A 27,248-nucleotide genomic window follows, 5' to 3' on the forward strand; every position below is an offset into this window, starting at 1 on the left:
TGGGGCAGAGCCACAGCGTACATAGAAAGCACACCCAACACACATTTAAAGCACATGAAAATCAGTGTGATGCAATGATCAGAGTCTTGGGCTAGGACTCACTGCATATGAACTTGCTTCCCAGCCTATAACCTACTTCACAGGGCTGTTGTGGCGATAAAATGAGGAGGGGGAGAACAATGTATGCTACCCTGAGCTCCTTGGAAATAAAGGTGGGATATAAATGCAATACACAAATAAACAAATGGCTTTCCCCCAAAGAATACTGGGAACGGTAGTTTCCCCATCACATAGCTCAAATTCAGAATTCCCTTAACAAACTACAGCTCCCAGGATTCTTTAGGGAGAATCCATGTGATTTCAGTGTGCAATGGATGGGCTTTCTATGCATCTGTAAGTCAGCTGGGAATGCCTCTCACAAAGGTGGAATTGGAGGAATGGCAGCGCTTGATTTCCATCTGATCATTCGAGTCACAGCGAATCAATCTGTTACTAATTTTGATGGATCCTATTTGTGTTTCAAAGGGCTGGTGCCTTCTAGGGAAGATAATTACCTCAAGCAGTGACTGCCCAACAAGCATATTCTTCTTCTCCTGCCAGAGAGGCAAGGCATTTGGCAACAGTTATAACTGAAACCACCTCGTTTCAGAAAACTCAATGTGACTTATGGTGTGGGGGGGGGGGGCAGGGGCAGCGGCATCCAAGCAGACTTCCCATCCAGGCACTTACCAGGGTAGGACCAATTTAATAGTCCATTCTCCAGGTCTGTCAGGGCAGTCTGTCCTTCACTGGTAGCTCAGTAGCAGAGCACACACAACGGAAGTTTGGGTGCCACTGAGCTTGCTGAGAGGGTTTTGCACAGGGTTAAAACAGAGCAACAGACTCCCAGATTCCCAGACTGTCCCTGTACCTTTGACCAATGGTGCTAACCTTCCTATCTCTTTAATGTTAGACTGATACATCCTAGGCTGCATCCTGTTTGCAATTTCCTCCTTCTCTCTCTCTCAAGAGGTCATCTTTGATCTATTCTGTGAGAACAAAGGATGCAGCATGGCTGTCTTTGTCTTCTCTAGATTAGTGAGTTAGCTTAGAACTTGAAACCATTTCCAACCAAGTGACAAGCTTCCTATAATAAACAACTTTGCTGTTTTCTTACTGTACAAGCATCTCAGTGTGTGTGACTGCGGCAACTGAAGTCTACCCTCTGGCAAGAGACACAAGCCATGCTCTGCACACTGGAAATTCTAACAGCATATGATTTGCACACAGAAGGTCCCAGGTCCAATCCACATGGGCATTTCCAGGTAGGAGTGGGAGAGGTTCCCTGCCTGAGACCCTGGAGATCTGCTCCCTATCAGCACAGACAATATGGAACCGGGGCTCTTTACAAAGCAGTTCTCCCTGGTCCCTTGCGGATGTTCACAGAATCACAGAACTGTAGCACTGGAAGGGACCCAAAGGGTCATCTAATGCAATCCCCTGCAATGTGGATGGACTCCCAACTCCAATCGCTCCCCAGCCAGCACAGCCAATGATCAGGGATGATGGGAACGGTGGCCCAACAATATCTTAAGCCACCAGGTCAGTGAAGATTTAGCATTATTATTTATTAAATTTGTATACTGCCCTTCATCTGAATGCCACAGGGCAATTCACAACATAAAAATATAAAACGAAAACACAAAATACGTAATAAAACAAAAATACAACAAACCAATAATTCCCCTTCCTCAAACAGATTTAAAAGGACATGGGATGTTAATCAGAAAAAGGACTAGTTAAAGAGAAACATTTTTGCCTGGTGCCCAAAGATACCGTATTTTTCTGTGTATAAGACGCCCCCATGCATAAGACGCCCCCCCTTTTAAACTCAAAATTAAGAAATCGTTATTTTAAACATCAAGCAGAACAGCTTTGATATGTTACTAAATATTCAAAGTACCGGCACCAGTGTAGCAACCCCCAAGATACGCAAAGTTGTTGAGCTTTATTTCGTGAGATTGCGGAAGTACTAAGTAAAAAGATTGGCAGTTCCGGCAGCTTCTTCATGGCAGCCACACGAAAGCAAGTAGTGTTTTTAAAAACAACAACAACAACAACAACAACCCCGTGTATTCATCATCCATGTGTAAGACAACCCCCTATTTCTGACTAAACAAATTTAGCAACAAGCATTGTCTTATACATGGAAAAATACAGTATATAAGGAAGGCACCAGGCAAGCTTCCCTAGGGAAAGACTTCCACAAAGATGAAGCCACCGCAGAAAAGGCCTGTTCTTATGTTTCTAGCCTCTGGACCTCTCATGGAGGAGGCACAGAAAGAAGGGCCTCGGATGATGGTCGGTTTATATGGGGAGAGGCAGCCCTTGAGGAATTGCGATGCTAAGCCATTTGAGCTTTATAGGTCAAAACAAACACTTTGAATTGGGCTTGGAAACTAATTCGCAGCCAGTGCAGTTGTGTCAGAATTGGTGTAATATACTTAAACCATCTTGCCCCAGTGAGCCACCTGGCAACTGAATTCTGCACTAGCTTAAGTTTCCGAACCGTCTTCAGAGGTAGCCATACACACAACACGTTGCTATAATCTAACCGAGAGGTTACCAAGGCATAGGTGACAGAAGTTAGGCTACTCCTGTCCAGATAGAAGTGCAGCTAGGCCCCCAGCCAAAACTAATGGAAGGCACTCTGTGCCACCAACAGCACCTGAGCCTCAAGCAACAGCTGGAGTCCTGGAGTACCCCCAAACTACGTAACCACTCCTTCAGAGGGAGTGTAACCCCATCAAGAGCAGGCAACCTCCCATCCATCTGGTCTAGGGAACTACCCACTAATAGTGCCTCAGCCTTATCTGGATTGAGCTTCAGTTTACTGGCTCTCATCTAGCCCATTACTGAGGCAAGACAATGATCCAGGACATCCACTGCCTCACTTGCTGGTGTAAAGGAGAAGAAGAGCTATGTGTCATCATCATAATGATGATAACACATTCCAAAGCTCCAGATGACCCCACTCAGCGGTTTGATGTAGATGCTAAACAGCATGAGGGATAAGGAGCCCCATAATGAAGACTCCATGGAGCTGAACAGCATCCCTCAAGCATCACTCTCAGGAAATGGCCATCCAAGTAGGACCAGAACCACTGCAAAGCGGTGCCACCATGGTCGATGATATAAAAAAACTGCTGAGAGGTTGAAGAGAAGTAACACCGACACATTTCCTCTGTTTCTCTCCTGACAGAAGTCACCCTACAGGACAACTAAAGCGGTTTCTGTGACAAAACTGGGCCTAAACCCTGACTGAAGTTGATCTAAAATATCAGTTTCCTCCAAGATTGCCTGGATCTGGTCTACCACCATTCGCTCAAAAACCATACCCAAGAAGGGGAGATTGGCAACTGGCCAGTAGTTACTCAAGATTTTCCAAATCCAGGGAGGGTTTGTTAAGGAGTGTTTTACCACTGCCTCCTCTAGCAAGGAGACACCTGCCTGGCCCAGCCAACTGTCCCCTTCTTGCTAGTTTTTATCTAGCAGGGACAAGAGTGCAAGTGGTCAACCTAACTGATTCAAGCATCTTGTCCACATCCTTCAGCCTTACTAACTGAAACTCATCCAACACAACAGGACTAGACAGTGCTCTGGACACTCCTTCAGATTCATCTTCAGAGTCAGTATCCCAGTAGATGCAAGCTATTTTATCAACAAATGCTTTGCTAATAAGTTACAGCGAGCTACCACCAGTTCTGCAACCTTCTTCGGGCGAGACAGTAAGAGGCCCCAGCACTACCCAGAAAAGCTCTGCCAGAAAGTACAATGAGGATGCAATTGCGGCAGCAGAGTATGCCTTCTTTGCTGCCTTAACTGCCACTAGATAGTCCTTACAAGTGTTCAATTGCATTGAACTAGTTTTCCTACACTTGTGTTTCAGCCGTCTCCTAACTTGTTTACTCACCCTATGCTCCGGGATATACCAGGGAGCCAAGTGGGCTCCACATAGTGGGAGTGGTTGCTCAGGGACAATTGTATCAATGCCCCGAGACATTCAGATGTTCTAGAGATCTGAGTTGCGGTTTGATGGGAGGGCCAGTCATATCAGCCAGAAAATCCTTCAGGGCCATCTGGAAACCCATTGGATCCATAAGCCTCTGAGGGTGGGCCATCCTAATAGGTTCCCTGCCTCTGCAGAAAGGGAAGTGCCTAAAATCTCAACAGGAGGTTCCTTGTGAGATCTCCAAAGCATGGCGTCTATTGAAAGAGGCTATGCAGCTGCTTACTCCTGGCCCCAATGAGCAAGCAAGAGCAGTTCAGAAGCAGTGGAGGAGGGTTAGTCAGACGGTGCCAAAGTGTGGGACCAGCAACGAGGACTCCCCACTCACAGCTGCTCATGTCAAACTCCTTACCATGACGTAGTAGTGCCGGAACAGCTTCAGCTTTGCTAGGTTAATAGCAGCTGTGGAAAAAGGAGAAAGTATGGATGGTTGAAGACGGGAGGGGCAAGGTGGCAAAAGCTTGTCTGCAAAGGGAGAAAAATGTAGCATTTATGCAATTATTGTTGTTTAACTCAAAGGTCTCCAAGAGACTCAAAACACAAACCTCTGAGTTCCATGAGCTCTTGATGAACACACAAAAGTTTTTATCGACCCCTATCCACAACCCACATTCTGAGGAATGCAAGTGAAATGAAGTCAAGAAATATCAATCAAGTCATTTATCAAACGTCAATCACCACTGGAATTAGAAAATGCAAAATATAAGGAAGTAGAACAAGTAGAAAATAATAGCGTACCATAATACTCTGTGCATGCCCATGCCCTTGACTTCTTAGGCTCATGGTCCCTAATTATTTTTTTCACACCATACCTTGTAAACTTCTTTTCTACGCATGGCCCTTTTGACCTCTAGATCTTTATTCACCTCCTGAACAATCTCATATTGACCCTGTGGAAAGCACTTTACCATTTTAAAAAATGATACAACACACCTGCAATTCATACCCAACTGCTCCTGATAAGACTTGATTTCCAGGCCCCTTATCATCTGGGTCACCCTCCTCTGCACATGGGTGGCTATCAGGCTTAAGAAGATTCACTACCTCTGCACTGGACCACATGCACACGTACACACACACACACACACACACACACACACACACACACAATCTCTCAGGCCAGAACCTATTCAGAAGGCCAAGATGCAGGGAGGTTGAAAGCCTCGGCTATAAATAAGCCAAAATTCTCTTTTCACCTGCCAAGTTAGCATTTGCTGGCTTCCGCCTTGCCAGAGACCCAAAGCCATGCTGGTTTCAAGGACAAGGTGTTGGGGGGCGGGACATGTGAGAGAGGAGTCCACAGAGTGCGGTGATGGAAAACAAGGCTAGCTGCAGCGCCATCAACTTAAGGGGGGGGGGAGTGGAAACAGAGAAGCCTCTGCTGCAACCTGAAGGAGAGAGTGAAGGTTGAGAAACTGGCATTGCTTTGAGGAGGACAGACTCTCTTTGCCACGCAGAACGAGGACACTGGCTGGTCCTGCATTTTATGTTCACTGGGGACAAACCAAAATGGTCATAAGGATGGAGAAACTCTCCTATGAGTAAACACTGCAGTGTTTGAGACTTCTTAGTTTAGAGAAAAGGCAAGTAAGAGATGATTTAATAGTCTATAAAACAATGCATGCCATAGAGACACTGGACAAAGAAATGCCCCCCTCTTTCTCTCTCTCCCCCCCCCTTCCTCTCGTTAACAATGGGAGTCACAGACATCCTAAGAAAATGAATGTTAGAAGTTCCAGGACAGATAAAAGGAAGGAGTTCTCTCATGCGGGTCATAGCTGACCTACAGAACTCACTCCCACAGGAGGCAGTGAGGGCCAGCAACTAGGAAGGCTTTAGAAGAGCACTGGACAAATTCATGGAGAATTCTATCAACAGCTACTAGCCATGATAGCTATGCTCTGCAGTAACACTTCTGAATACCAGCTGCTGGAAACTACAGGAGGAGAGAGGGCTCCTGTGCTCAGGTTCTGCTTCAGCGTTTTACACAGGCACTTAGGGAAGCTCACAAGCTGAACCTGAACATGCCAGCACTCCCCCGTTCTTATTCCCAGAAACTGGTATTCAGAGGCTTAACGGCCTCTGGATGTAGGATGTAAGAGCACCCATCAAGTCCAGCATCCTGTTCTCAGAGGGGCCAAGCAGATGCCTATTATGGGGAGCTGACAAGCAGACGTAAGTGCCTCCGGCAGTGGAGGTAGCACACATCCATCACAGCTTGCAGCCGTACCCAGCCTTATCCTTCATGAATTTGCCCGATCCTCTCTTAAAGCTGTCTGAGTTCACTTCGATCTGTCAAAAGAAGACGACAGACCCCACACCAGCAGCAGCTAAGGTTCATTCCGGTAAGTCGTGCTGCGGTCATAATGGGACAGAGCCACACTCAATTATAAGGAGCAACATGGTTCCCATGACACATCCTCGCAGGTTAGTCAATGAGCATTATGACGAGGGAGCCCAGAGCCACGGAGCTGGTTGACTGGAAAGGCTAGGGAGATATCTTCCCAACCCAGGACATGGCTCTTCTTATCGGCACAGCCAGGAACAGCAATCAATGGCAGATGGTGCATCTGTCACACTTGGCTTGAGGGCATGAGGAGTGTGGCTTCCTGTTGTTCCCCTGACCTTGCCGAGGGCAAAGGGGGCACCAGCCTAACAGGAACCGCCATGCAATTTGCTTACAAAGCAGTCAAGAACTCTCCTGCAGAACAACTGTGAAAAGGGGATAATTTACACCGCATGGGTCTTGCCCGGCACTGCGCAAAGAGAGATATATTTTCATTTGTCATTATTTTCAGAGACAAAAAAGAGGACTCTCTGCATCAGAGACAGAGGGTTTTTTTCAACCCAAGGGTCACATCCCCTCCTAGTCTAAGTTTCTGAGGGTCACAAGCCAACGGTGGGCGGGGCCAACAGTAAAAGTGGGTGGAGCAACAAATGCTTGGGGGGGGGGTTGTATTTTTTCCCAAAGTAATCCAGCAGTGTATAAGTCTTACAAAATGAATAAAATAGATTTATTTATTTCATAAAATGTATGCACTGCTTGATTCCATGGCACCTGCCTGAAATCAACAGGCAGTGAGTTCCAAAGTGTAGATGCTGGATTGACAAATAAATAAATAAATGGTCATTTGTTTTAAACCTTTTTTTAATGCTATATTTTAAATTGTTGTGACCCACTCCTGAGATGCTAGGGTGCATAGATGGCAAGTAAAAAATTGTTGTAATCAGGTGCTTTGATTTGCAGTGCTGGCACTGAAGAAAAATTATGGAGCGAGAAACTATGTTTTTATTCATTCTTTTTAGCTATTCAGTTAAAATGTTAGGAGAAAAACATTTATTCTAAAGCAAGAAAGAGAGAGAGAACCGGATTAAATATAGAGGGTCACGGGGGAGAAGAGTGGAACAGTATACCGTGCGGTTATTCTGCATTTTTCTGTCGTTTCTTTTTTCCATTCCCACCTAGCCTCCCAATTAGTGGCGAACTGACTGAAGGGGGATGGGTTTTCTCTCTCTACCCACCCTCGTCTTCCAAACTTTTAAGCATAAAGGAAAAGAGACAGCAGCAGGCCAGAGGGGTGGGTGAGAGAGAAAATCACAGAGTCCATTTATGACTCAAAGCTACCAGCCCAATTGCCTTTAGCCTCTTATTTTGGGAACATAATGGATTGTGATTCATTTGGTATGCTTAAAAAAGCGCAAGGTGAGGAGATGATAGCTAAAGAACTTGCCTGCCATTTCAAAGGTTGGGGTTTTTAATGACTTATGTTCCCCTGCAGAAGTCGCTCCTACTTGTTCTAATTTCAGTGTTGCAAGAAGTATGCATCTGAATACCTCCTGCAGACAGGCGGCTTGCCTTGTCCTGATTAAACAGGTCCTAGTGGGCTTGTCCAAGACCTACTTGCATGCTCACCTATGGCAAGTGCTGATTGTCTCCAGGCAACCAGGAACAGAGGCTTTTCTAAATGGCACAAGAGATTAGCTCCTCCCACTGTGCCCTCTCTTTGGGCTTTTTGGAGCACTGAAGACCACGCAGACAAGTGTGGCTGGAGAAAAGAGTTTTAAGAATATAAGAAAAGGAAATCTAGTCCAGCATTCTGTTCTCACAGATGCTTGTGGGAAACTCACATGCAGGATTCAACCACAAGAGCAAGCTCCCCTCCTCCTGTGTTTCCCAGCAGCTGATGTTCAGAAGCATTGCAGCCTCCAAATTTGAGGCAGAGCATAGCATGTGGCTGGTAGCCATTGAAATCCCTCTGTTAAATCCCCGTCTAAGGCCAGCCATGTTGGTGGCCATCCCTGCCTACTGAGGGAGGGAGTTCCACAGTTTAACTAAGGTGCTGTGTGAACAAGCCCTTTCTTTTATCTGTCCTGAACCTTCCAACATTCAGATTCATTAAGTGTCCACAAGTTCCAGCATTTGTAAGAGAGGGGGGGAAACTTTCTTTCCACTTTTTCCATGCCACACATCATTTTATGAACTTTTATCATGTTGTTTCGTACTTGCCTTTTATCTAAAGTAATGTCCCAAACGCTGGAAGCTTTCCCTACAATGAAGTCACCCCATACCCACTATTTTGGTTGCCCTTTTCTGAACCCTTTCCAACTCTTGCAATATCCTATTTGAGGAGAGGCAAATGCTCCCTTTACCTGCCACACAGAGAGCTTCCTTCAATTCAAAAAAGTCACCTTGACAGACACTTTCCCCTCCTGGGCCCTAGCATCATCTTATACTGGGCTCCTTCCATTTCTCTTTCCCAGCCTTTTCCTCTAATTTTATTGCTTGCCCTTGCAATGTGCCCAGTGGCGCTGAGCAAGGGAAGCACAGAGTTTGAGAAACCAGAGTAGGTGTTCTCTTACATGCAAACAGCTCTCACAGTGCCTAGCAGACTATTTTTACAACGCTGAAAGAAGTCAACAGGAAGGGAGAATGTCCGGATGTCACTGAAGATGGGTAGTCTCAGCTTAAACTGGCAAGAGCAGGCATTTTCCAGAATATGCTTGCCAGTTATGAACAAAGGAAGCTGCCAAGTCAGACCACTGGGCTCATCTAGCTCAGTGCTGTCTACACTGACTGGCAGCTGCTCTTCCAGCCCTACCCAGAGATGCCAGGGACTGAACCTTTGGACCTTCTCAATGCAAGGCAGATGCGCTCTGCTGAACAACAGCCCTTCAGCTAAAAACAAAGCAAGATTCTAGTCCTCATCAGTTCTGAATAAATAGGAAAATAGAAAGCTGCATAAACAGAATCAGAACATTGGAGCCCATCTAGCTCAGTAGTGTGCTCACTGACTGGCAGCTGCTTTCAGGCAGGGGGTCTTATCCTGGCCCTGCCTGGAGATGCCACCAAGCTATGGATGTAGGAATAGAACCAACCAACTTACCTTCATGTTTATTTATTAAGTTTGACCTCCGTTTCCTTCACTGAAATATGAAAAGGGAGAAGCAGAATACCTGCGGCGGGCCCCTTTTCCCCATGAAATCACCCCAAGGGAAGCCTAGAGTGCTCCTTCTTGTGGCTTTCCTTCCACCAGCCTACTAGCATGATTCCAAAGGATAACTGAGGCCCTCCAAACTGCTGCATTAGGAATTCTTGCTTGCTGCTGCTGCTGGTACCGTTTGCACTCTCTCTCCCCCCCACCTTATCGCCACATTCATTTACTACATCTTTTATTATTTCATTATCTGCTGGGCTCCTGGCAAGCCGCCTTGGGAGATGCACTTGCACAAAATGGCAGGCTATAAATATTTTTTAATAATTTAAAGCAAAAGCCCTCCAGGCTGCCAGCTTCAATGCAGGAAAGGTACACCGTAAATCAACCACCAGACAACTCGGGATGCAGACGCCCATCTCTCTCTCTCTCTCTTTCGCCAGCATCGACCGTGGGGTGCACATTTGACTGGCCAAATATTTCACCGGCAGACCTATCCACCCTTGAACCAAGAACATAGAAGTTTATGTGATCAATTTTGTGCAGAGCCTTTTCTAAATATCTGCACAGGGATTTTACTTCTTAAATAAAATGCATCAAGCAGTCTAGCATAACGGGCTCTAGCATGGGCTCACAAGACATTAAATATGCATATATATATATATATATATATATATATATATATATATATATATATGCAGGTTTTGGTGTCCTCGGGTGTCTTCCCGTGTAAAAGTTGGGGTGTCTAGGCGACGTTTCGACGAGGTCTCACTCGTCATCTTCAGGCTGGTGCTTTCGGCTTCTTGTTACTGGAACAGAGCAGGATCTCAGTGTTTGAGTTCCTATAAATACTGTTGAGGGGGTGTGGTGTATAGCCTCCAATGTTCTGGGCAGAGAGGAAGTTCCCAGGCTAGTGTGCCTTTTCTTCTTTTGTTCCTTAATTACTTGAGGGATATCTTGAGTGATTTCTTGAGTGATATCCTGAGTACCACTTAGGTGGGTCATTAGGTGTGGATTAGTTGCTAAAGTCTTTGTGTCTTGACCTCTTGAACTTTGTGAAGAGTTTTTCTGAGAAGATGGCTGTACTGCACTTAGTTGTGCTCTGGCTTGGCTTCGTGTATAGGGGCGAGCTGTGGTTTTGTGGCCTGTGTCAGCCAGATCTGTGTAGGGATTGCAGGGGGGTGCAGCATCCGGAGGTGCCACCATGGTTTGGCTACTGGATGGTGTCTGTAATTTATCTATGGAGAGGGTCTGGGTTTGGGTCTGGTGTGGTTGATTGGTGATGGCGTTCTGTGTGCCTCTGGATCTGGTGTCAGTTTTTGTGGGGAGGGCTAATTTCCAGATGTCTGGCAAGCGGGATGTGTCGTCACGCTTGTTCATGTTGTGAGGGTGTTTCTCTATCTCGATGGCTTCCATGATTATTCTCTTGTGGTGATGTTCCATGTTAAAGAGCAATTTGGAATCTGCAAAATTAATTTCGTGTCCTGTTTCTTTCATGTGTTGGAAAAGAGAGGAAGTTTTTTCTTCTTTTTTGACGGCATTCTTGTGTTCTGCGATACGTGCATTTATTCGTCTGTTTGTTTGTCCAATGTACGTGGCTGGGCAGACTTTGCAGGGTATTTCATAGACCCCTTGGTTTTCCAACTGGATTTTATCCTTGGGGTTTCTGAGGATATTGGCTATTTTTTGGTTGGTGCAAAAGGCTGTTTTGATATTGTGTTTATGGAGGATTTTGCTAATTTTATCTGTAGTGCCCTTGATATAAGGAAGGAGGGCCATGCCATTGTTTTCTTCTGTGTCTTGGTTTTTGGGGGGTGTTTCTTTTTGGATTAGCTTCGTAACCCTGTTTTGCTGGTATCCATTGGCAATTAACACATTTGAGAGATTCTGTAACTCAGTTGTCAAGTGGTCTTTGTCAGCCAGGCGTTTGGTTCTGGAGATGAGAGTCTTGGCTACGGAGTTTATTTGTGCAGGGTGGTGGTGTGATTGTGCATGTAAGTAGCGGTTGGTGTGTGTTTTTTTCCGGTAGATAGTGTGTCCTAGGGAGCCATCAGGTTTTTTGTAGATTAGGACGTCAAGGAAGGGAAGTTGGTTGTTGGCTTCTATTTCCATAGTGAATTGTATTTTGGGGTGTAGGCTGTTGAGATGTGTGAGGAAGCTATCCAGTTTTTCCTTCCCGTGTGGCCAAATTACAAAGGTGTCGTCAACATATCTGAGCCAAAGTTTGGGTTTGTGTTCTGACTTGTCTAAAGCATTGGTTTCAAAGTGTTCGTCGAAACGTCGCCTAGACACCCCAACTTTTACACGGGAAGACACCCGAGGACACCAAAACCTGCATTCCTGTACCCGTGAAAATCTACGAAAGCATATATATATATATATATATATATATATATATATATATATATATATATATATTAGGTGGAGAGTTGGGGGGAGAAACGCAGAGTAAAAGTGATAGCAGCGTGTTTGCACAAAGAGCTGGAAAGGATGTCAAGGATCATCTAGTTCAACTCTCTGCAATGCAAGAATCTCAACTAAAGCACCCAAGACAGATGACCATCCAACCTCTGCTTAAAAACCTCCAAGGAATGAGGGTCTACCATCTTCTGAGGGAGCCATTCCCATTTCCAACAGCTGTTACCACCAGAAATTTCATCCTAACGTTTTAAAAATCTCCTTTCCTGTACCTTGAATATCCTTTCCTGTACCTTTGGTCCTAACCTCCAGAGCAGGAGAAAACAAACTTGCTCCATCTTCCATGTGACAGCCCTTTGGATATTTGAGATGGCTACCATATCTCTTCTTAGTCACCTCTTATCCATGTTAAACATACCCAACTCCCTTAATCATTCCTCATAAGGGTTGGTTTCCACACCCTTGATCATCTTTGTTTGCCTTCTCTGCACACATTCCAGCTTGTCAATAGCTTTCTTAAATTATGGTGCCCAGAACTGTACATAGTGCTCCAGGTGTGGTCCGATGAAGGCAGAATAGAACGGTACTATTACTTCCTTTGATCTGGACACTGGATCCTTTTCAAATGTACTACTAGTAAGCCAGGTGTTCCCCATCTTATATTTGGTGCAGCTGGTTCTTCTTGCCAAAGTGCAAAACCTTTCATTTGTCTCTACGGAAATTCGTTTTGTTAGCCTGGGCTCAGTTCTCCAATCTGTTAAGGTCATCTTGAATCCCAATGCTATCTTCTGCGGCATTAGCTACCTCTCCCAGCTTGGTGTCATCTGCAGACTGGATGAGCATCCGCTCAATTCCTTCATCCGATACACTTTTCTCCAGGATGATGAGGAATCCTTAGTGAACGCTCTCTGGATTCAGTCAGTCAACCAGCTACAAATCCACCTAACAGTTACCTCACCCAGCCCACAGTTTACCAGCTTGTCAACAAGAATATCATGGGGCACTTTGTCAAAAGCCTTACTGAAATCAGGATACACTACACCCACAGCATACCCCTGATCCACCAAGCTTGTAACTCTATAACAAAAGAAATATGATTCATCCGGCATGACTTATTTTTGAGAAACCCATGCTGGGTCTTAGTAATCATAGCATCTCTTTATAAGCGCTCACAGACTGACTGGTGAATTATATGTTCTATGACATTTCCTGGTATCGTCAAGCTCACTGGTAGGTAGCTACATGGGTCTCCTTCCCTTTTTTTGAAGTTGGGGACATTTGCTCACCTCTAGTCCTCTAGGTCTTCACCTGGTTTCCAAGATTTCTCAAGTATTATAGACAGAGGCTCTGAGAGTACATCTGCAAGCTCCTTTAGTACCCTTGAATATAGGCCTTGCACATTTGAGCCAAGTGTTCACTTAACACCTCTTTTCCTACCTTGGGCTGCAGCTCCATCTTTACATTCCTTTTTCTGTTATCATAAGGTTGGACACTATTGCTTTTGGGTGAAGACAGAAGCAATGCAGGCACTGAGCAGTTCTGCCTGTCACCCAATTGCATTTCTCCATCTTCACCACGCAGAGGACCTACTATTTGCTTATTCTTCTTGCTTTAAACATAGCCAAAGACACCTTTTTATTATTCTTAAGCTCTCTTGCAAGCCTGAGCTCATTCTGAGCTTTGGCCCATCTGACCTTTTCCCTGCAACTACTGGCTACTCCTGTATACTCCTCCTCCATGAATTCCCTGTTCTTCCATTTCTTGCACATGCCCTTCTTAAATCTCAGCTCATCTGGAAGCTCCTTATGCAGCCACACTAGTTTCTTTAGATGCCTCCCACTTTTTTTCTTGTTGGAATTGTCTGCATTTGTGCCTTCATCATTTCACCTTTAAGAAACTCCCATCCATCTTGGACTCCCTTCCCTTTGAGTATTTCTGACCATGGGATCTCATCCAGTAGCTAGCTCCTTAAGCTTTTGAAATCAGCCTTATTAATGTCCAGAGGGCATGTCCAATTACATAGTTTTCCCTTGCCTCTGTAATCATGAAACCCAGGAGGTCATGATCACTTCCTCCCAAGTTTCCCAGTACTTCCACTATGTCAATTAATTTCTCCCTGCTGATGAGGACCAGGTCCAAGATAGATGATCCCGTTGATACTTCTTCCACCTTCTGGGAAATTAAATTGTCAGCAAGGCAATGGAGGAATTAGTTGGACCTTATGTTCTTGGCAGAGTGAGTTCCAATAGGTTATTAGGGAAGTTGAAGTCTTCCATAACTACTATAGCTCTCCTTTTTGAATGTTTGGTAATCTGCTCTAGGAAGGCTTCATCCGAGTTTTCAGGTCCCACGCTGAGTTCCTGGCATCTCCATTTAATAAATAAAATAATGATGATAATAATAATAATAATGGCTCTAGTATCAGGAATGGGAAGGGCTCTCTCAGCCTGAGAAAACAGCTGCTGGTCAGAAGAGGTAATCCTGAGCTAAAGAGACCAAGGGGCTGTCTTGACATAGGCAGCTTCATATGTCTGAATGCTGCATCAGTTAACACAGGCTTCCTAATAAATCTTTAAAAATAAAACAGATAACAGAAGTAATGATAGGAGCTAAAGATGGCAAACACCGTCTTGAGAGGCATGCCCCCTTCTCTCTAGTTCGGTGGTTCTCAAAGTGGGCTGCACTGCCACCTGGGCAGTGGGATTACATAAGAGGCAAGGGAGCAGCAGGGGGTGCTGAAGGTGTAAATGACTATCAGATTTTGAAAAGCTGGGAACCACTGATTTTGCTGGATACAATTAATAGGTTTGAAGTCTCACTCCACAGTGAGAAAATCTGAATGTCATTAAAAAAGATCAACAAAATGCCAGCATGAGGTGGGGGCAGGAAGGGACCGGACTTGTGTAGCTTCGCTCCCCACAACAGTTTTACGGGGAGTAGGAGCTCAATGGTAATGAACAGCTTACCCTTCCCATCTGTTGCAGAAGCCTCCTGCAAATGTCTTATTGACCTAGAAGAGAGAATTAAGGTGAATTGGTAAGGAGACACCATCTTATGAGTTCAAGTCAATAGATGCTCAGAAAAGAAAAAAATGGCACCACCAACCCACCAGAAGGAGGCACACAGACTGCAATTGGCTTTATGCAAGTGAGGAGCATCCTCTGCTGGCTAGGAAAACTTGCTGCTACATTCCCTGGACCAGCCAGGCATGCTAGTTAGACAAAGGCAGTTTTGAAACAAAACACACACAGAGGGAGAATCTTTTAATGTATTAGGTTTAATCTATTTGGTATCAGAGGAATTAGAGACAGTTATCAAGGCAGAGTAAAAACAAGATGGTGGGTGGAGTAAGTATTACTTATTTAAAGCATTTGTACCCTGCTCTTCTTGAGCCCCAAAGATTCCTGGAGAGGCTTAACATGGCATCAGTTCATACAAGACAGTCCCTGTCTGCAGGCGTACAATCTAAAGGCCATGGCACAAAAGCAAAAAGGGACAGGGAAGGTAGAGGGAGAAAGAGACGAACTTCACATCACACTCACAATAGTTGCCCTCGCTGGTACTCACCATACAACTGGGAAGAGGATGGCCCCGCAGCAGAGCAAGTCGACCAGGAAAAGGATCTCTTTCCAGAGACCATACTCCGTTGTGCCTTCTTCTGTTGACTCAATGATGATGTAGGCTACGTTGGCCAGGACCTGGTTAGAAGGGCAGCAAGCAAGACATCAGTCACTTGAGCATCTGGAAACCCAAGCTTTATAAAGAGCAGTTGAAGGAGTTGGGTATGTTTAGCCTGGAAAAGAGGAGACTGAGAGGAGATATGATAGCCATCTTCAAATATCAAAAGGGTGGTCACATGGAAGATGGAACAAGCTTGTTTTCTCCTGCTCTGGAGGGTAGGACCCATAGCAATGAATTTGACTTTCCTGCTTGGCAGGTGTTTCCTGCTTGGCAGGGGGTTGGACTCGATGGCCCTTGTGGTCTCTTCCAACTCTATGATTCTATGACTTACAAGAAAGGAGATTCTGACTAAACATCAGGAAGAACTTTCTGACAGAAGGAGCTGGTACACAGTGGGACAGCCACCCTCTAGAGGTGGTGGGCTTCCCTTCCTTGGAGGTTTTTAAGCAGAGGTTGGATGGCCACCTGTCATGTATGATGTATTTGAGACTCCTGCATTGCAGGGGGTCAGACTAAGTAACCGCTGGGGTCCCATCCAACTCTAAGATTTTATTATTCTTGCCTTTGTTTCATGTAACATTCCTAAGAATCCGGGTTGGGGGTCAATGATGACTTCAGCACATAAAGAGTTCAAAGAACTCAGAAGTTCTTAGTTCATAAGTGCAACACAGCACACCCCTGCAGGGGAAGTCAAGGCCTCACCTGGAGTGGAATGACAATCATGAAGATCTTCTTGTCCTTGTCAGAAAGGATGTGCTTAATGAATGCCCAGCCTGTGCCAATGAGAGCAATGGTGATGAAGAGCAGAGCCCCCTTCAACCTAGTGAAAAAATAAATTAAGTTAAATTGGCATCAGCAGGGGGAGTAAATGCTTCCTTGAACAACTGTTTCAGAAGCTACATGCATGAAAACCCAAAAGAAAAAACCATGTTCATGTGACATTGACAGTGCTCTACAGAGAAACTGATCAATCTTTATGTAAATGTCACAAGGGATTTCAAAAACATAAGTTATTTAATTTCCGTGCTTACACTCCAAGCCATCTCAACAGGAGAAAGCAATTTAGGAACATTAATCAATTAACTAGCAAAACGTACACAAATGTACACAAATGTATCAGAAGCACAGGAGAACACCAATCACATCTGCTTAAGGGTTACGGAAATGGGGTTGTGTCCAGTGCTAGTCTTACTCAGAGTAGGTGCACTGAAATTAATGAATGTGACCAACTTCGGCCCCTTAATTCCAATGGGTCTACTCTGAGTTAGACTAGTATTGGCAGCAACATAATAAGGTAATCAGAAACAATATTATGAGTGTATATAGAGCAGGTGGCTTTGGCCCTCCATACATTTTTGGCCTACAACTCCCATCATCCCTGGCCAACACTGTTGCTGGGGCTGTTGAGAGATACAGTTCAGGAACATCTGAAGGGCCAGATGTTCCCCACACCCAATACAGGTGGAGGTGACAAAATAATTATTCTTGCACCTACAATTATTGGTACAGACATCAAGCAGGACCAACTCTGTGCTCCCCGTGACCAATCATCTAAGGAGGAGAGGACCCACACACTCCACTGGCCAGCCTCTGTGGAAGTGGCAAACCACATGGCGGACAGCATCATGGTCCACATACTTACAGGTGAGTGATGTAGTAGACGACAGCCCAGCCTTCGATGGGAAAACCTTGAGAGGAGATGTAGTGGTAATCAATCTGGAGGGGGAAAGGGCAGGAGTGATGTCAAAAGTGTGCAGCCAGCCAATAATCAAGCAGTATATGAACCTTGTTAAATAAATATACCACCCAATGATTTGAAGATCTTACTGCCTTTTCTACATTTGAATGCACAGCTCATAATCATCAGTTTCATTTAAGACACAGTTTTTTTCTTTGTTAGTTACAACTAAAAAAACGAACAGTGGTTACTTACTGCATGGAAGACTAATGAGAGGGACTTGGTGAAAGGAAGAGCAGCCATCAGCCAGTGGATCTTGAACACATCAGCCCTGAAACAAAGACGAGAAGGAAAGTCAGAAGAGAATAGTCCTGCTGACACTCTCCTGACACCAAAAAATAAAAAAACACAATAGGCGAGTTTGAATCAAAATACTGTAGCAACAGAGCCCACTGACATCTGCTGCTTTTTATTAAAATATTGTTACCGTTTCCTGGCAATGAATATTTATAGTCATAGGTATGCGCAGCAGGAAATAATAATTTACGCAAGACAGTTTTTAATTCTCTCTCTCTTTCAGGACCAAAGTAAGGCACTTATTTACAATGATTTGAAACCCTATCTTGGTACAGCTACCCACGTGGAAATAGCCAGTTTCTGGAAGAGTGAGGAAGGATCTCTTTGGGGAGGTGGGCATGTAGAAACGGATGCTTGCTGAGAAGCCCTGAGACTTGAGGGTATAGGGTGGCATAGAAATTTAATGAATAATTTAATAATAATTTAAATAATAATAATAAATAAAAGAGTGCAAAACAGCCCTGCTGGACCATGCTAGCAGCCCATCTAGTCCAGCATCCTGTTCTCACAGCGGCCACCCAAGAGCCCATGCAAAACCTGCAAGCAGGGCCTGAGCACAACAGCATACTGCATATCTGTGATTTCCAGCAATTGCTATTCTGAAGCGTTACTGCTTCCAACCCTGGAGGCAGAGCATAGCTATCAGGGTTAGTGCACACTTATAGCCTTAGCCTCTTACACAGCAATGCAGGCTTGCTAGGGGCGAGACAGAACAGGAGGCCTTTACAGGGGACTGGTGGCCAAGTCTTGCACACATCAACCCAACCCTGGATTTCAGAGGGATACGTTGACTTGACTGACATATATCTAAGATGTATGAAACAGATCTCACATCTGAGCACCAACTGTTGAAAACTATGCATTGTGGAGTCAAGAGTATATGCAGTGGTACCTTGTTAAGTACTTAATTTGTTCTAGAGGTCCGTTCTTAACCTGAAACTGTTCTTAACCTGAAGCACCACTTTAGCTAATGGGGCCTCCTACTGCTACCGCACCGCCACCCCACAATTTCTGTTCTCATCCTGAAGCAAATTTCTTAACCCGAGGTACTATTTCTGGGTTAGCGGAGTCTGTAACCTGAAGCATATGTAACCCACGGTACCACTGTATTCTCTTTTAAGCTGATGGCTTTTATGTTTGCATTTATCTATTTGATTGCAGAAATTTGGCTCTCTATGAATGAGTGGCTGCTTTGCTGAGGATCCCCGCTTCACCTGCGCTTCCGAAGAGTGTGGATCCACACGGCTCCAAAGATGAAGAAGAAGAGGGCCATGGAGATGTAGAGCTTAGGGAGAGGGATCTCTCCTGCTGAGAGGTAGCTGCTTGGATTCTTCTCCATAATCTCAATCTGGAAGCAGACAAAGCATTGCACTATTAGCATTGTCATTTATTGAATGTGTATACACCACTCAACTGCCAAAGCTGCATCTAAGCCGCTTGCAAGAATAAAACTCATTATTTTAAAAACTGGCACATTTGATCAAAATAAACATTCGCGCTATACAATGTTAATTGTTATCTCTGTTCAATCCTGTTTTCCCATCATTTTTCTTTAAGCCAATTCAAGAATCAGTAACCTAGATGTTGACCACTAGTGATGAACCACGTGTTGTAGATATTACTGCGAATTTCCTATGCTATGTTTGTGATGTACAAATGACATGAGAAGATTTGGTCTGTTTATTTCTATCATTTATTTTTTCCTACAGTTCCTGTTTATAAAACCCAATAAAAAGTTATTCAAAAAATAAAATCAAAATAAGCACCAACAATTAAAACATGCAATAAAACAAGACAATTGTAAAAGTAAAAAACCGTGTAGCAATTAAAGCAGTTTTAAAAAGAGGTTCAAGGGAGGAAATTAGGAAAACTGAAAAGGAGGTATCAACATGGAGAATTCAGATCAGCAGAGGTTGCTCCATTTGGGTGAACTGTCCACTGCCCCACCAAACTCTGTCTGCTCCCAGCCAGCCCCCACCTGCCTGCCTTTTTGATTAGAACCAGTCCAGACGGTGACCCTAGTTGTCAGTTTTCTCCTCCTCCTTAGTCTGTTTCGCCCCTTGTAGAATTTGGGGGGGAGGGGGAGGAGGATAATAAAACCAGAATCAGTTGGCTCCGCCTGGTCTGGTTTTGGCTCTGCCAACCACCAACTCTGGCTGGGCACATCACTGGCTGTAGCTCCCTGCCTTCCACCCCACCAGTCCCAATGTACACTAACTGCTGCCAATTTAGATAGTGCACCTGAGATACCATGGGGCATTCCCAGCCAATAAATATTTTGGATGTCCTTCTCACACTCTCCCAAAGCAGTCCAGAACACCAGGAGGGAGCTGGGTGGGTGAGGAGTCTGGGTTCAAAGCAAAAAAAAAGGAAACTAAAGCCCAACTCACATCAAGAGTGAAGAGGAGCTGCTCGTTCTTCGGGACACATTTGTGAAAATACAGACTGTAGAGACCTTCTTGGTTTTCTGAGCTGATGTTGAAGGAGAACTGAGAAGAAGAAAGGAAATGTCAACAATCTGCGCAAATGTTCACGAGTCATTCCACTTTAAAGTAGTCCAACTAAGGTAAACAATTGTTTAAGAATTGGTGCCTGAGTTTGATTTTTTCCCTCTGCTCTCCCTGTTCCTTTTCCCTTTTGTGTTATGGTTTTGTTTCCAGGTTGTAAGCCTGTGGGCACTGATTGTATGTAAGCCACACTGGGAGGCTTTTTGGCTGGGGAATGGGGTACAAATGCCCCGAATAAATAATAAATAATAAACAGAAGGACCAGGCTTTTAAGACAGAGATTATTGTAAAAGAAATTATGGCTGTCTCTGAAGATGGTTTGGAAACTTTAATCGGTGGGGGAGAGAGAAAAAGGAGGCAGCCCAGGTGTTGGTGGAATCCAGAGAGATGGAATATGGAACACTGATTGTGCACCAATGGCACTGGCTTTCTGTCCATTTCTCACCATCACTGAACTGTACACCACTTTTCCATAGTTAAAACAATGCTGATGGCAACTTAGCACATCAAAGAAGTTGAATAATTCACCTTAACAATCACAAAAATGTAACAAATTTTTAAAAAGTCATAAACAATAAATGAAAACATCTCAACAAGTGGACACCAAAATCAAGCAACCCCCATGTAATTCATAACAATAAAGATACAAAGAACTGTAATGTCATTAACGGCAAAAATGAAGCATTTCCAAAATCTCGGCTTTCTGGGCCCCAAGAAAGGCTTTTGAAGCAGATTTTGGTGACTGCTCAAGTTTAAGATGGAGAAAGTAGTATTTTACGCAACTTCCGGCAAAGCAGACACTCGCACACTCGACTTATGTTTCAGGAGCACTGACCTGGAATGAATAGTGACCATCTTTGCTCTGGATAGGATGTGTCTTCTCTGGTGGCAACTGGATCAAGGAGCAATTGAGACAAAATCAAGCTATTGCCAATTTACTAGGAACAGGTTGAATTCGTCAAAGAAAATGCTAATTGCAAAACCACCCTCATCTGCGCAGCCTTAAGATATGCAAAAATTTGTTGTTAACTGAAATTGTATTTCACCTTTCCTCCCCAAGGAGCCCAGGGTGGTAAACAGGCACACAATTTAAAATAAAAAACAAGCAAGAGCAGATCAAAACATTCTAAAAGCAATCACAATCAAAAACATTGAAAAGGGGGTTAGTTTAAAACTTTCTAAAAGAAGTTACAGCTAAAGAGATTCTTCCATCCTCAAGGTTGCCAGGAACAGGGTTCCTCAGTTTGGGTAAACAGAGCTGTTTTCAAACCCCTCCTGAAATTGAATATTGACAGAGAAGCAGACACACCTCACTAGGGAGGGCATTACATGGTGGGGGAGACACAAAAAAGGCCTTGCTGCTCCTGCCTTGTGAATAGCAGTCATATAAAGGCCATGTTACACAGCGCAACAGCATTAAAGTTCTGACCATCCCCAGAACTGCCCAATGCCAGGGATGGCAAACCTGTGTTTGTCACTAGGTTCAAACTCTCCTTCAACTCTATGATTCTGTGATTCATCCATGTACTGGCTGTGCAAAAGGTGCTGAACTCTTCTTCACTGGAGGGTTTTCAAACGGAGGTTGGGTTCCATCTGTCAGGAATTCTTTAGCTGTGATTCCTGCATTGCAGGGATTTGGAATAGATGATTCTTGGGGGATCCCTTCCAGCTTCACAGTTCTATTAACCTATGACTCTTTTTAGATGATAATTTCAGTATTTGGCTCTCCCCTTTTCCCTTATGCTCTTCACATTCTTTGGATGGTGTACTTGTTCTTACATTTTTTCTGTTTTGTGTATGTCCATTCTGTTCCTGGTTGCTACATATTCTATAGATTATTATTAATAATAATAATATTCAAAATAAGGCAACAGTCTCTTACCTGGAGTTCTGTCACATTTTGCTTGGATTGTGGTTGCTTAGGATCTAGAGGCATAAAATACACAAGAGTGAGAACAGGGACCTTGGTCATTTACATGGTGGTCTGCACTACCGAGACCATCAGTCCTATGTGCTCAGTGCTCTCATGCTACCAGCTATGATGGCTATGCCCTGCTTCTGTAATTGGAGGCAGCAATGTTCCTGTGTACCAGTTGCCTGTGCCCTGCTTGTGGTTCTCCCATATAGGTCTCCCAGTGATTAGCCACCGCAAGAACAGGATTCTTAATGAAGATGGGCCCTTGTCAGCAAAAAGTTTTGATTTCCCCCAGTGAAAGAGATCCAAGAAGGCTAATTCTGGCATTTTCTCCTGCAGGTTCTGTACAGCCAGGAGGGCTAACTGCCACTGACAGACAACTAGGCCAAATCCATTTCTAAAGTCACTGGAACCAGTAGCTGCATTGCAGTAGTGAACTCTACTGACAGGCCATTGGCATGCACCTTTTCCTGATAAGACACAGGACTGTGATATAGAGCATGCAACTGAAGCTGTTCATAAAATTAATGGCCAGCCCTAAGTAGGAGAGACTTACCTGAATTCTGCTTGCTTCCCGCATTCACACTCCCATCAGTGTCATCAAATATAATTTCTGGCAACTGGGGAATATTGGATTTGGGCTTGACTTGCACACTGGGGAGAAAGAGGGAATGCTTTAATAGAACAAAAATATTTATATGGGTAGAAAAAATATATGAGATGACATTGGAACCCTGGAAACTGCTGCCTTATGCCGTCAGAACACTGGTCCATCTATGACAGAACTTCTACAATGACTGGCTCTCCAGGGTTTCAGGGCCAAGCTTGGGTGTGTAGAAACCAGCCTATTATATACAGGGTGAGTCCTTTAAAAGAGGCCTCATGGATACAGAGTACACATGTTCCACGGGTCCTCTTTTAAAAGACTCACCCTGTAGAAGTAAAGACTGCAGCTAAAGCAAGGTAGATTTCAAATAGAATGGCATAAAGTGTGGAATGTAGAAATTAATGATAAATTCATGTGTGCTACCAAAGAAGGGGAATATGGAAGAGAAATTACATTGAGGAAATATGGAAGGCATTTGTGGAATTTGTACTGTTAAAGCAGAAAGGGGTCAAACTATCTCAGAAAGTGTTAAATTTTTGGAAACTTGGATAATTATGATAAATAATGGTCTTTCGGAAACTTGGATAATTATGATAAATAATGGTCTCTTTTGTACTACTATTATCATTCATTATTGTTGTTTTTTAAAAAGAATAAGAAAAGCCTGTCGCTCAGGGGGCAGAGCACCTACCTTGTATGCAGAAGGCCCCAGGTTCAATCCCTAACATCTCCAGGTAGTGTTGGGAATGCCCATCCTACTGCTTGAAAACCTGGAATGCTGCTGCCAATCAGTGTAGACAATGCCAAGCTAGATGGACCTTGCATATGATCCTAAACGTCATATCCGTTGCACTGCCCACCTTTATTTCTGGCCCTGCTCACGACTGTTATAGGACCCTTGGAATGTTTCCCAGGAGGGAATGAGGCCCCTGGGCTGTAATTCTGTTTCCCAGAGCCTATGCTTTCTGCTACAGGCTCCAAATTGGGGGTGGCGGGTGAGAGAATGGAGAGATATGAGGTGCGTCTCTTACATCTTCTTTGTGAAGTCCAGTATCAGACGAGTGACTGAGATGTCATGGTCTGGTGTTTTATTCAAAATGCAATATTCCATTTCTTCATCCTGGAGAAGGAGTAAGCAAAAGCTGGTGATTCTAAACACCTGCCACCTTCTTGCATCAGGGGAGGAAGTAAATGGCCTATGGAGTTTGCTTGTCAGTATTTTTATTATTTTTCATTCTTTATTCTGAATTCAAACAAGGAACACATAAAACCAGAACAAAGGACAAAAATCAAATTAGTTGCCAATTTCTCCAAACAGATTTAAGAGGGCATAAAGGCCAGAAAGTTGTTTATATTTATATTTATTTATTTAATAAAACATACGTACTGCTTGCTTGTAAAAAACAAGCAAACCAGAGATTTTGGGCAACATGAGGCAAGAACAAGAGCCACCCAAAGCATCTAATGTGGGTATGGGAACCTGTGGTCTTCTAGGTCTTGTTATCGACTACAAATATAATACAAAAATCCATCACTTGCTGCATAGTTTTCGAGTTCTGTTTGCCCTCTCAAGGTGCGCAGATAATGAGTAAGCTTCTCAGAAACTGCCATAATTACAGCAATTTTTGGTACCAGTTCTCTATAACTGACAAGACAATTTTCTATCATTGTGAAGTAACTAGGCATGCTCCGACCATCCAATAAGTGATTACAGGTTTGCAAACACTCCTGGCATTTTCTCCATCTATATAGATAATAAACATAGTTTATGATCCTATACTTCTCTCTCTCTGCTACTTCTGTCCGAAAAGGCGCTCTCTCTCTCTCTCTCTCTCTCTCTCTCTCTCTCTCTCTCTCTCTCTCTCTTTTACAGCTGGATAGGTCCACCAGAGGTTTTCACGTAGCAATAACATCACTTTTCAGAGAAGCAGACATAAATCTAAGGAGGTACTACCAATACATTGTCACCTCAGTCCATGTTGTGTCCAAGATGAATTTGTACAAGGCAGAGCATTCTTCTTCATTAGCCAAAAGAACTCAGCAGAAAACAATGATAAATTTAGGTGTTCTAATTGGTCTTGTCTGAGCTAGAATGTGCTCAACCTATGCCCTTACCAGATAGGTGGAGAATCCATCATTCCGTGTTCGGTCTAAACTGAATCCCACCTAAAAAAGAAAAAAGCACTTACATATTTTTTTCAAAGAAAGAAGCATTAAAATTTAAGGTTTTCAACAGATTTTAAGTATGTGTTAAAAACAACAACAATCAAGCTTTTTACTTCTTGATAAAAGCAGCCATTTCTCATATTAGAAAAACTTTGCTAAAGCAGTACATAAATGAAATTAAAAACAACAACAATGCCCCTCTCAGAAAGTGGCACTGTCATTGGAGGTGTTTAAGCGAAGTTTGGATGGCCATCTGCCAAGGATTCTGTAGCTGTGGTTCCTGCACTGCAGGGGTTGGATTAGATAACCCTTGGGGTCCCTTCCAACTCTACAATTCTAGGAAGTCCCATCACCCCTGGTTGTTAGTTACCAGAGTCTGATGAGAATTGAAGTCCAGCAGCATCTGGAAAGTCAACGGCTCCCACCACCACTTCTGGCTCAAAAGGATAGTCCTTTGCAAAGGGCCAAGTGGTGTTTGATCCCAATACATGACCCTCCCTTTGACTGCTCAACCCTTCCATGAAGGCATGGGGGGTATTCCTTCAGCTGGGGTGCAAAATACAAAAGGGATGCCTACCAGGTAGTCTTTGACACCCACTCCGACCGGTTTTACTGAGAGGTTGTGTACGTTGACCGTCATGAAGCCATCTTTGAAGAAGCCGAAGGTGTTCAGATGGACTTTCTGACGTACGTCTTCCTGGAAAAAAGGAAACAGGGCTTCTTTTCAAGCTGCAGTGAGGCAAGCTGATGCAGGTATGGGCAGGGAGGGTGCTTGTCACTGGGGTTGGTGAATGCCTTGTCATTCAAGGAGCAGAGGGGGGCCATTTGGGCAGGTGGAATGCTGCCCCATGGACCTCAAGAGTTTCAGCATAGCTCAGTTAGTTAGAACATGGTGCTGATACCACCAAGGTCACAGGTTTAATCCCTATATAGGACAGCTGCATATTCCTGCAATGCAGAAGGCAGGACTAGATGATCCACAGGGTCCCTTCCAACTCTACAATTCTATGGTAAGTCTACCAACAGCCGGCCCCTTTTTGCTTGCCTCTATAAGAGTGACCCTGCCTGGCAGCTTCCTGATCCTCAGTCTCAGTGTTACACCTTTTAGAACTCAACAGGGAATGGAGGATGAGGACGAGGTTAGACCTACAGTGAGGGGGGAAAGTATTTGATCCCCTGCTAAATTTGCCCGTCTGCCCTCTGACAAAGAAATGACCAGACCATAATTTTAACGGTAGGTTTATTGTAGCTGTGAGAGACAGAATAACAACAGGAAAACCCCAGAAACCCAGAAGACAAAAGTCAGAGATTGGTGTGCATTATAATGAGTGAAATAAGTATTTGATCCCCTATCAGCCAGCCAGATGTCAGGCTACCTGGTATCTTCACTGTATGTAATGAGCTGAGATTAGAAGCACCTGCTGTAAGGGAGAGGTCTTACCTGTAATCCCAGCTCGTTACAGTACCTGTACAAAAGACACCTGTCGACAGAAGCAATCAATCCAGCAGATTCCAAACTAGCCACCATGACCAAGACCAAAGAGCTGTCCAAGAATGTCAGGCACAAGATTGTAGACTTGCACAAGGCTGGACTGGGCTACAAGAATATTGCCAAGCAACTTGGTGAGAAGGTGACAACAGTTGGTGCAATAATTCGCAAATGGAAGAAACACAAAATAACTGTCAACCCCCCTTGCTCTGGGGCTCCATGCAAGATCTCATCTCGTGGAGTTGCAATGATCAGGATAACAGTGATGAAGCAGCCCACAACTACACGGGGGGAACTTGTCAATGATCTACGGGCAGCTAGGACCATAGTCACCATGAAAACAGTTGGTAAAACACTACGCCGTGAAGGACTGAGATCTTGCAGAGACCACAAGGTCCGCTTGCTCAAGACAGCACATGTACAGGCCCGTCTGCAGTTTGCCAATGCACATCTGAATGACCCAGAGGAGAAGTGGGTGAAAGTGTTGTGGTCAGATGAGACCAAAATTGAGCTCTTTGGCATCAACTCAACTCACCGTGTTTGGAGGAGGAATGCTGCCTACGACCCCAAGAACACCATCCCTACCGTCAAACATGGAGGGGGACATATTATGCTTTGGGGGTGTTTTTCTGCTAAGGGGACAGGATACCTTCACCGCATCGAAGGGACAACATAAAATCATTTACTTTATATTAATTTATATACTGATTAACACCAAAATAAGTTTCTAAGTAGTTTACCAAGTACAAATAATAGTCACCCCAGTAGCCTACACACCATACCCAATATGGCAAAGGGACCCAAAGAAGGGACTCCTTGTTATCTACCATTCCATACCTCCTGGAAGTGCATCAGATCTTGATAACCTTAGATTTTTTTTACATATGGGCAATGCCCTTAGTCCTTAAGGCTGTAGAGTCCTCTCCCCACAGCAGAAGAGAAGCGACATG

General features: G+C 44.2%; 1 protein-coding gene and 2 long non-coding RNA genes across 4 annotated transcripts in view; 1 reads left to right on the top strand and 2 right to left on the bottom strand.

The window, feature by feature from the left end:
- GPR107 (G protein-coupled receptor 107) overlaps nucleotides 1-27,248 on the bottom strand; it is a 49,540-nt gene that overhangs the window by 9,767 nt on the left and 12,525 nt on the right. Inside the window, exons 2-15 of one of the 2 annotated variants that reach the window (XM_081897102.1) lie at nucleotides 25,387-25,506; nucleotides 24,759-24,809; nucleotides 23,675-23,763; nucleotides 22,593-22,690; nucleotides 22,004-22,047; nucleotides 20,957-21,013; nucleotides 20,005-20,103; nucleotides 18,829-18,962; nucleotides 17,513-17,588; nucleotides 17,222-17,295; nucleotides 16,282-16,399; nucleotides 15,466-15,596; nucleotides 14,865-14,908; nucleotides 4,401-4,450 (exon numbers count right to left, since the gene is read on the bottom strand). In XM_081897102.1, the coding sequence (XP_081753228.1) occupies nucleotides 4,401-4,450; nucleotides 14,865-14,908; nucleotides 15,466-15,596; nucleotides 16,282-16,399; nucleotides 17,222-17,295; nucleotides 17,513-17,588; nucleotides 18,829-18,962; nucleotides 20,005-20,103; nucleotides 20,957-21,013; nucleotides 22,004-22,047; nucleotides 22,593-22,690; nucleotides 23,675-23,763; nucleotides 24,759-24,809; nucleotides 25,387-25,506 (1,185 nt within the window). The remainder of the gene's footprint in view (nucleotides 1-4,400; nucleotides 4,451-14,864; nucleotides 14,909-15,465; nucleotides 15,597-16,281; nucleotides 16,400-17,221; nucleotides 17,296-17,512; nucleotides 17,589-18,828; nucleotides 18,963-20,004; nucleotides 20,104-20,956; nucleotides 21,014-22,003; nucleotides 22,048-22,592; nucleotides 22,691-23,674; nucleotides 23,764-24,758; nucleotides 24,810-25,386; nucleotides 25,507-27,248) is intronic. The other variant, XR_014164668.1, reaches the window with a different exon arrangement.
- LOC309361857 lies at nucleotides 104-2,090 on the top strand. Its single transcript, XR_014164670.1, has 2 exons — nucleotides 104-1,816; nucleotides 2,024-2,090. It is a non-coding gene; the product is annotated as an uncharacterized lncRNA (long non-coding RNA).
- Nucleotides 11,898-14,858, bottom strand: LOC309361858. Its single transcript, XR_014164671.1, has 2 exons — nucleotides 13,666-14,858; nucleotides 11,898-13,592 (listed from the first exon to the last, which is right to left on the bottom strand). It is a non-coding gene; the product is annotated as an uncharacterized lncRNA (long non-coding RNA).

This window comes from Podarcis melisellensis, assembly GCF_964234715.1.
Source record: "Podarcis melisellensis genome assembly, chromosome: Z".
Classification (NCBI taxonomy): domain Eukaryota; kingdom Metazoa; phylum Chordata; class Lepidosauria; order Squamata; family Lacertidae; genus Podarcis; species Podarcis melisellensis.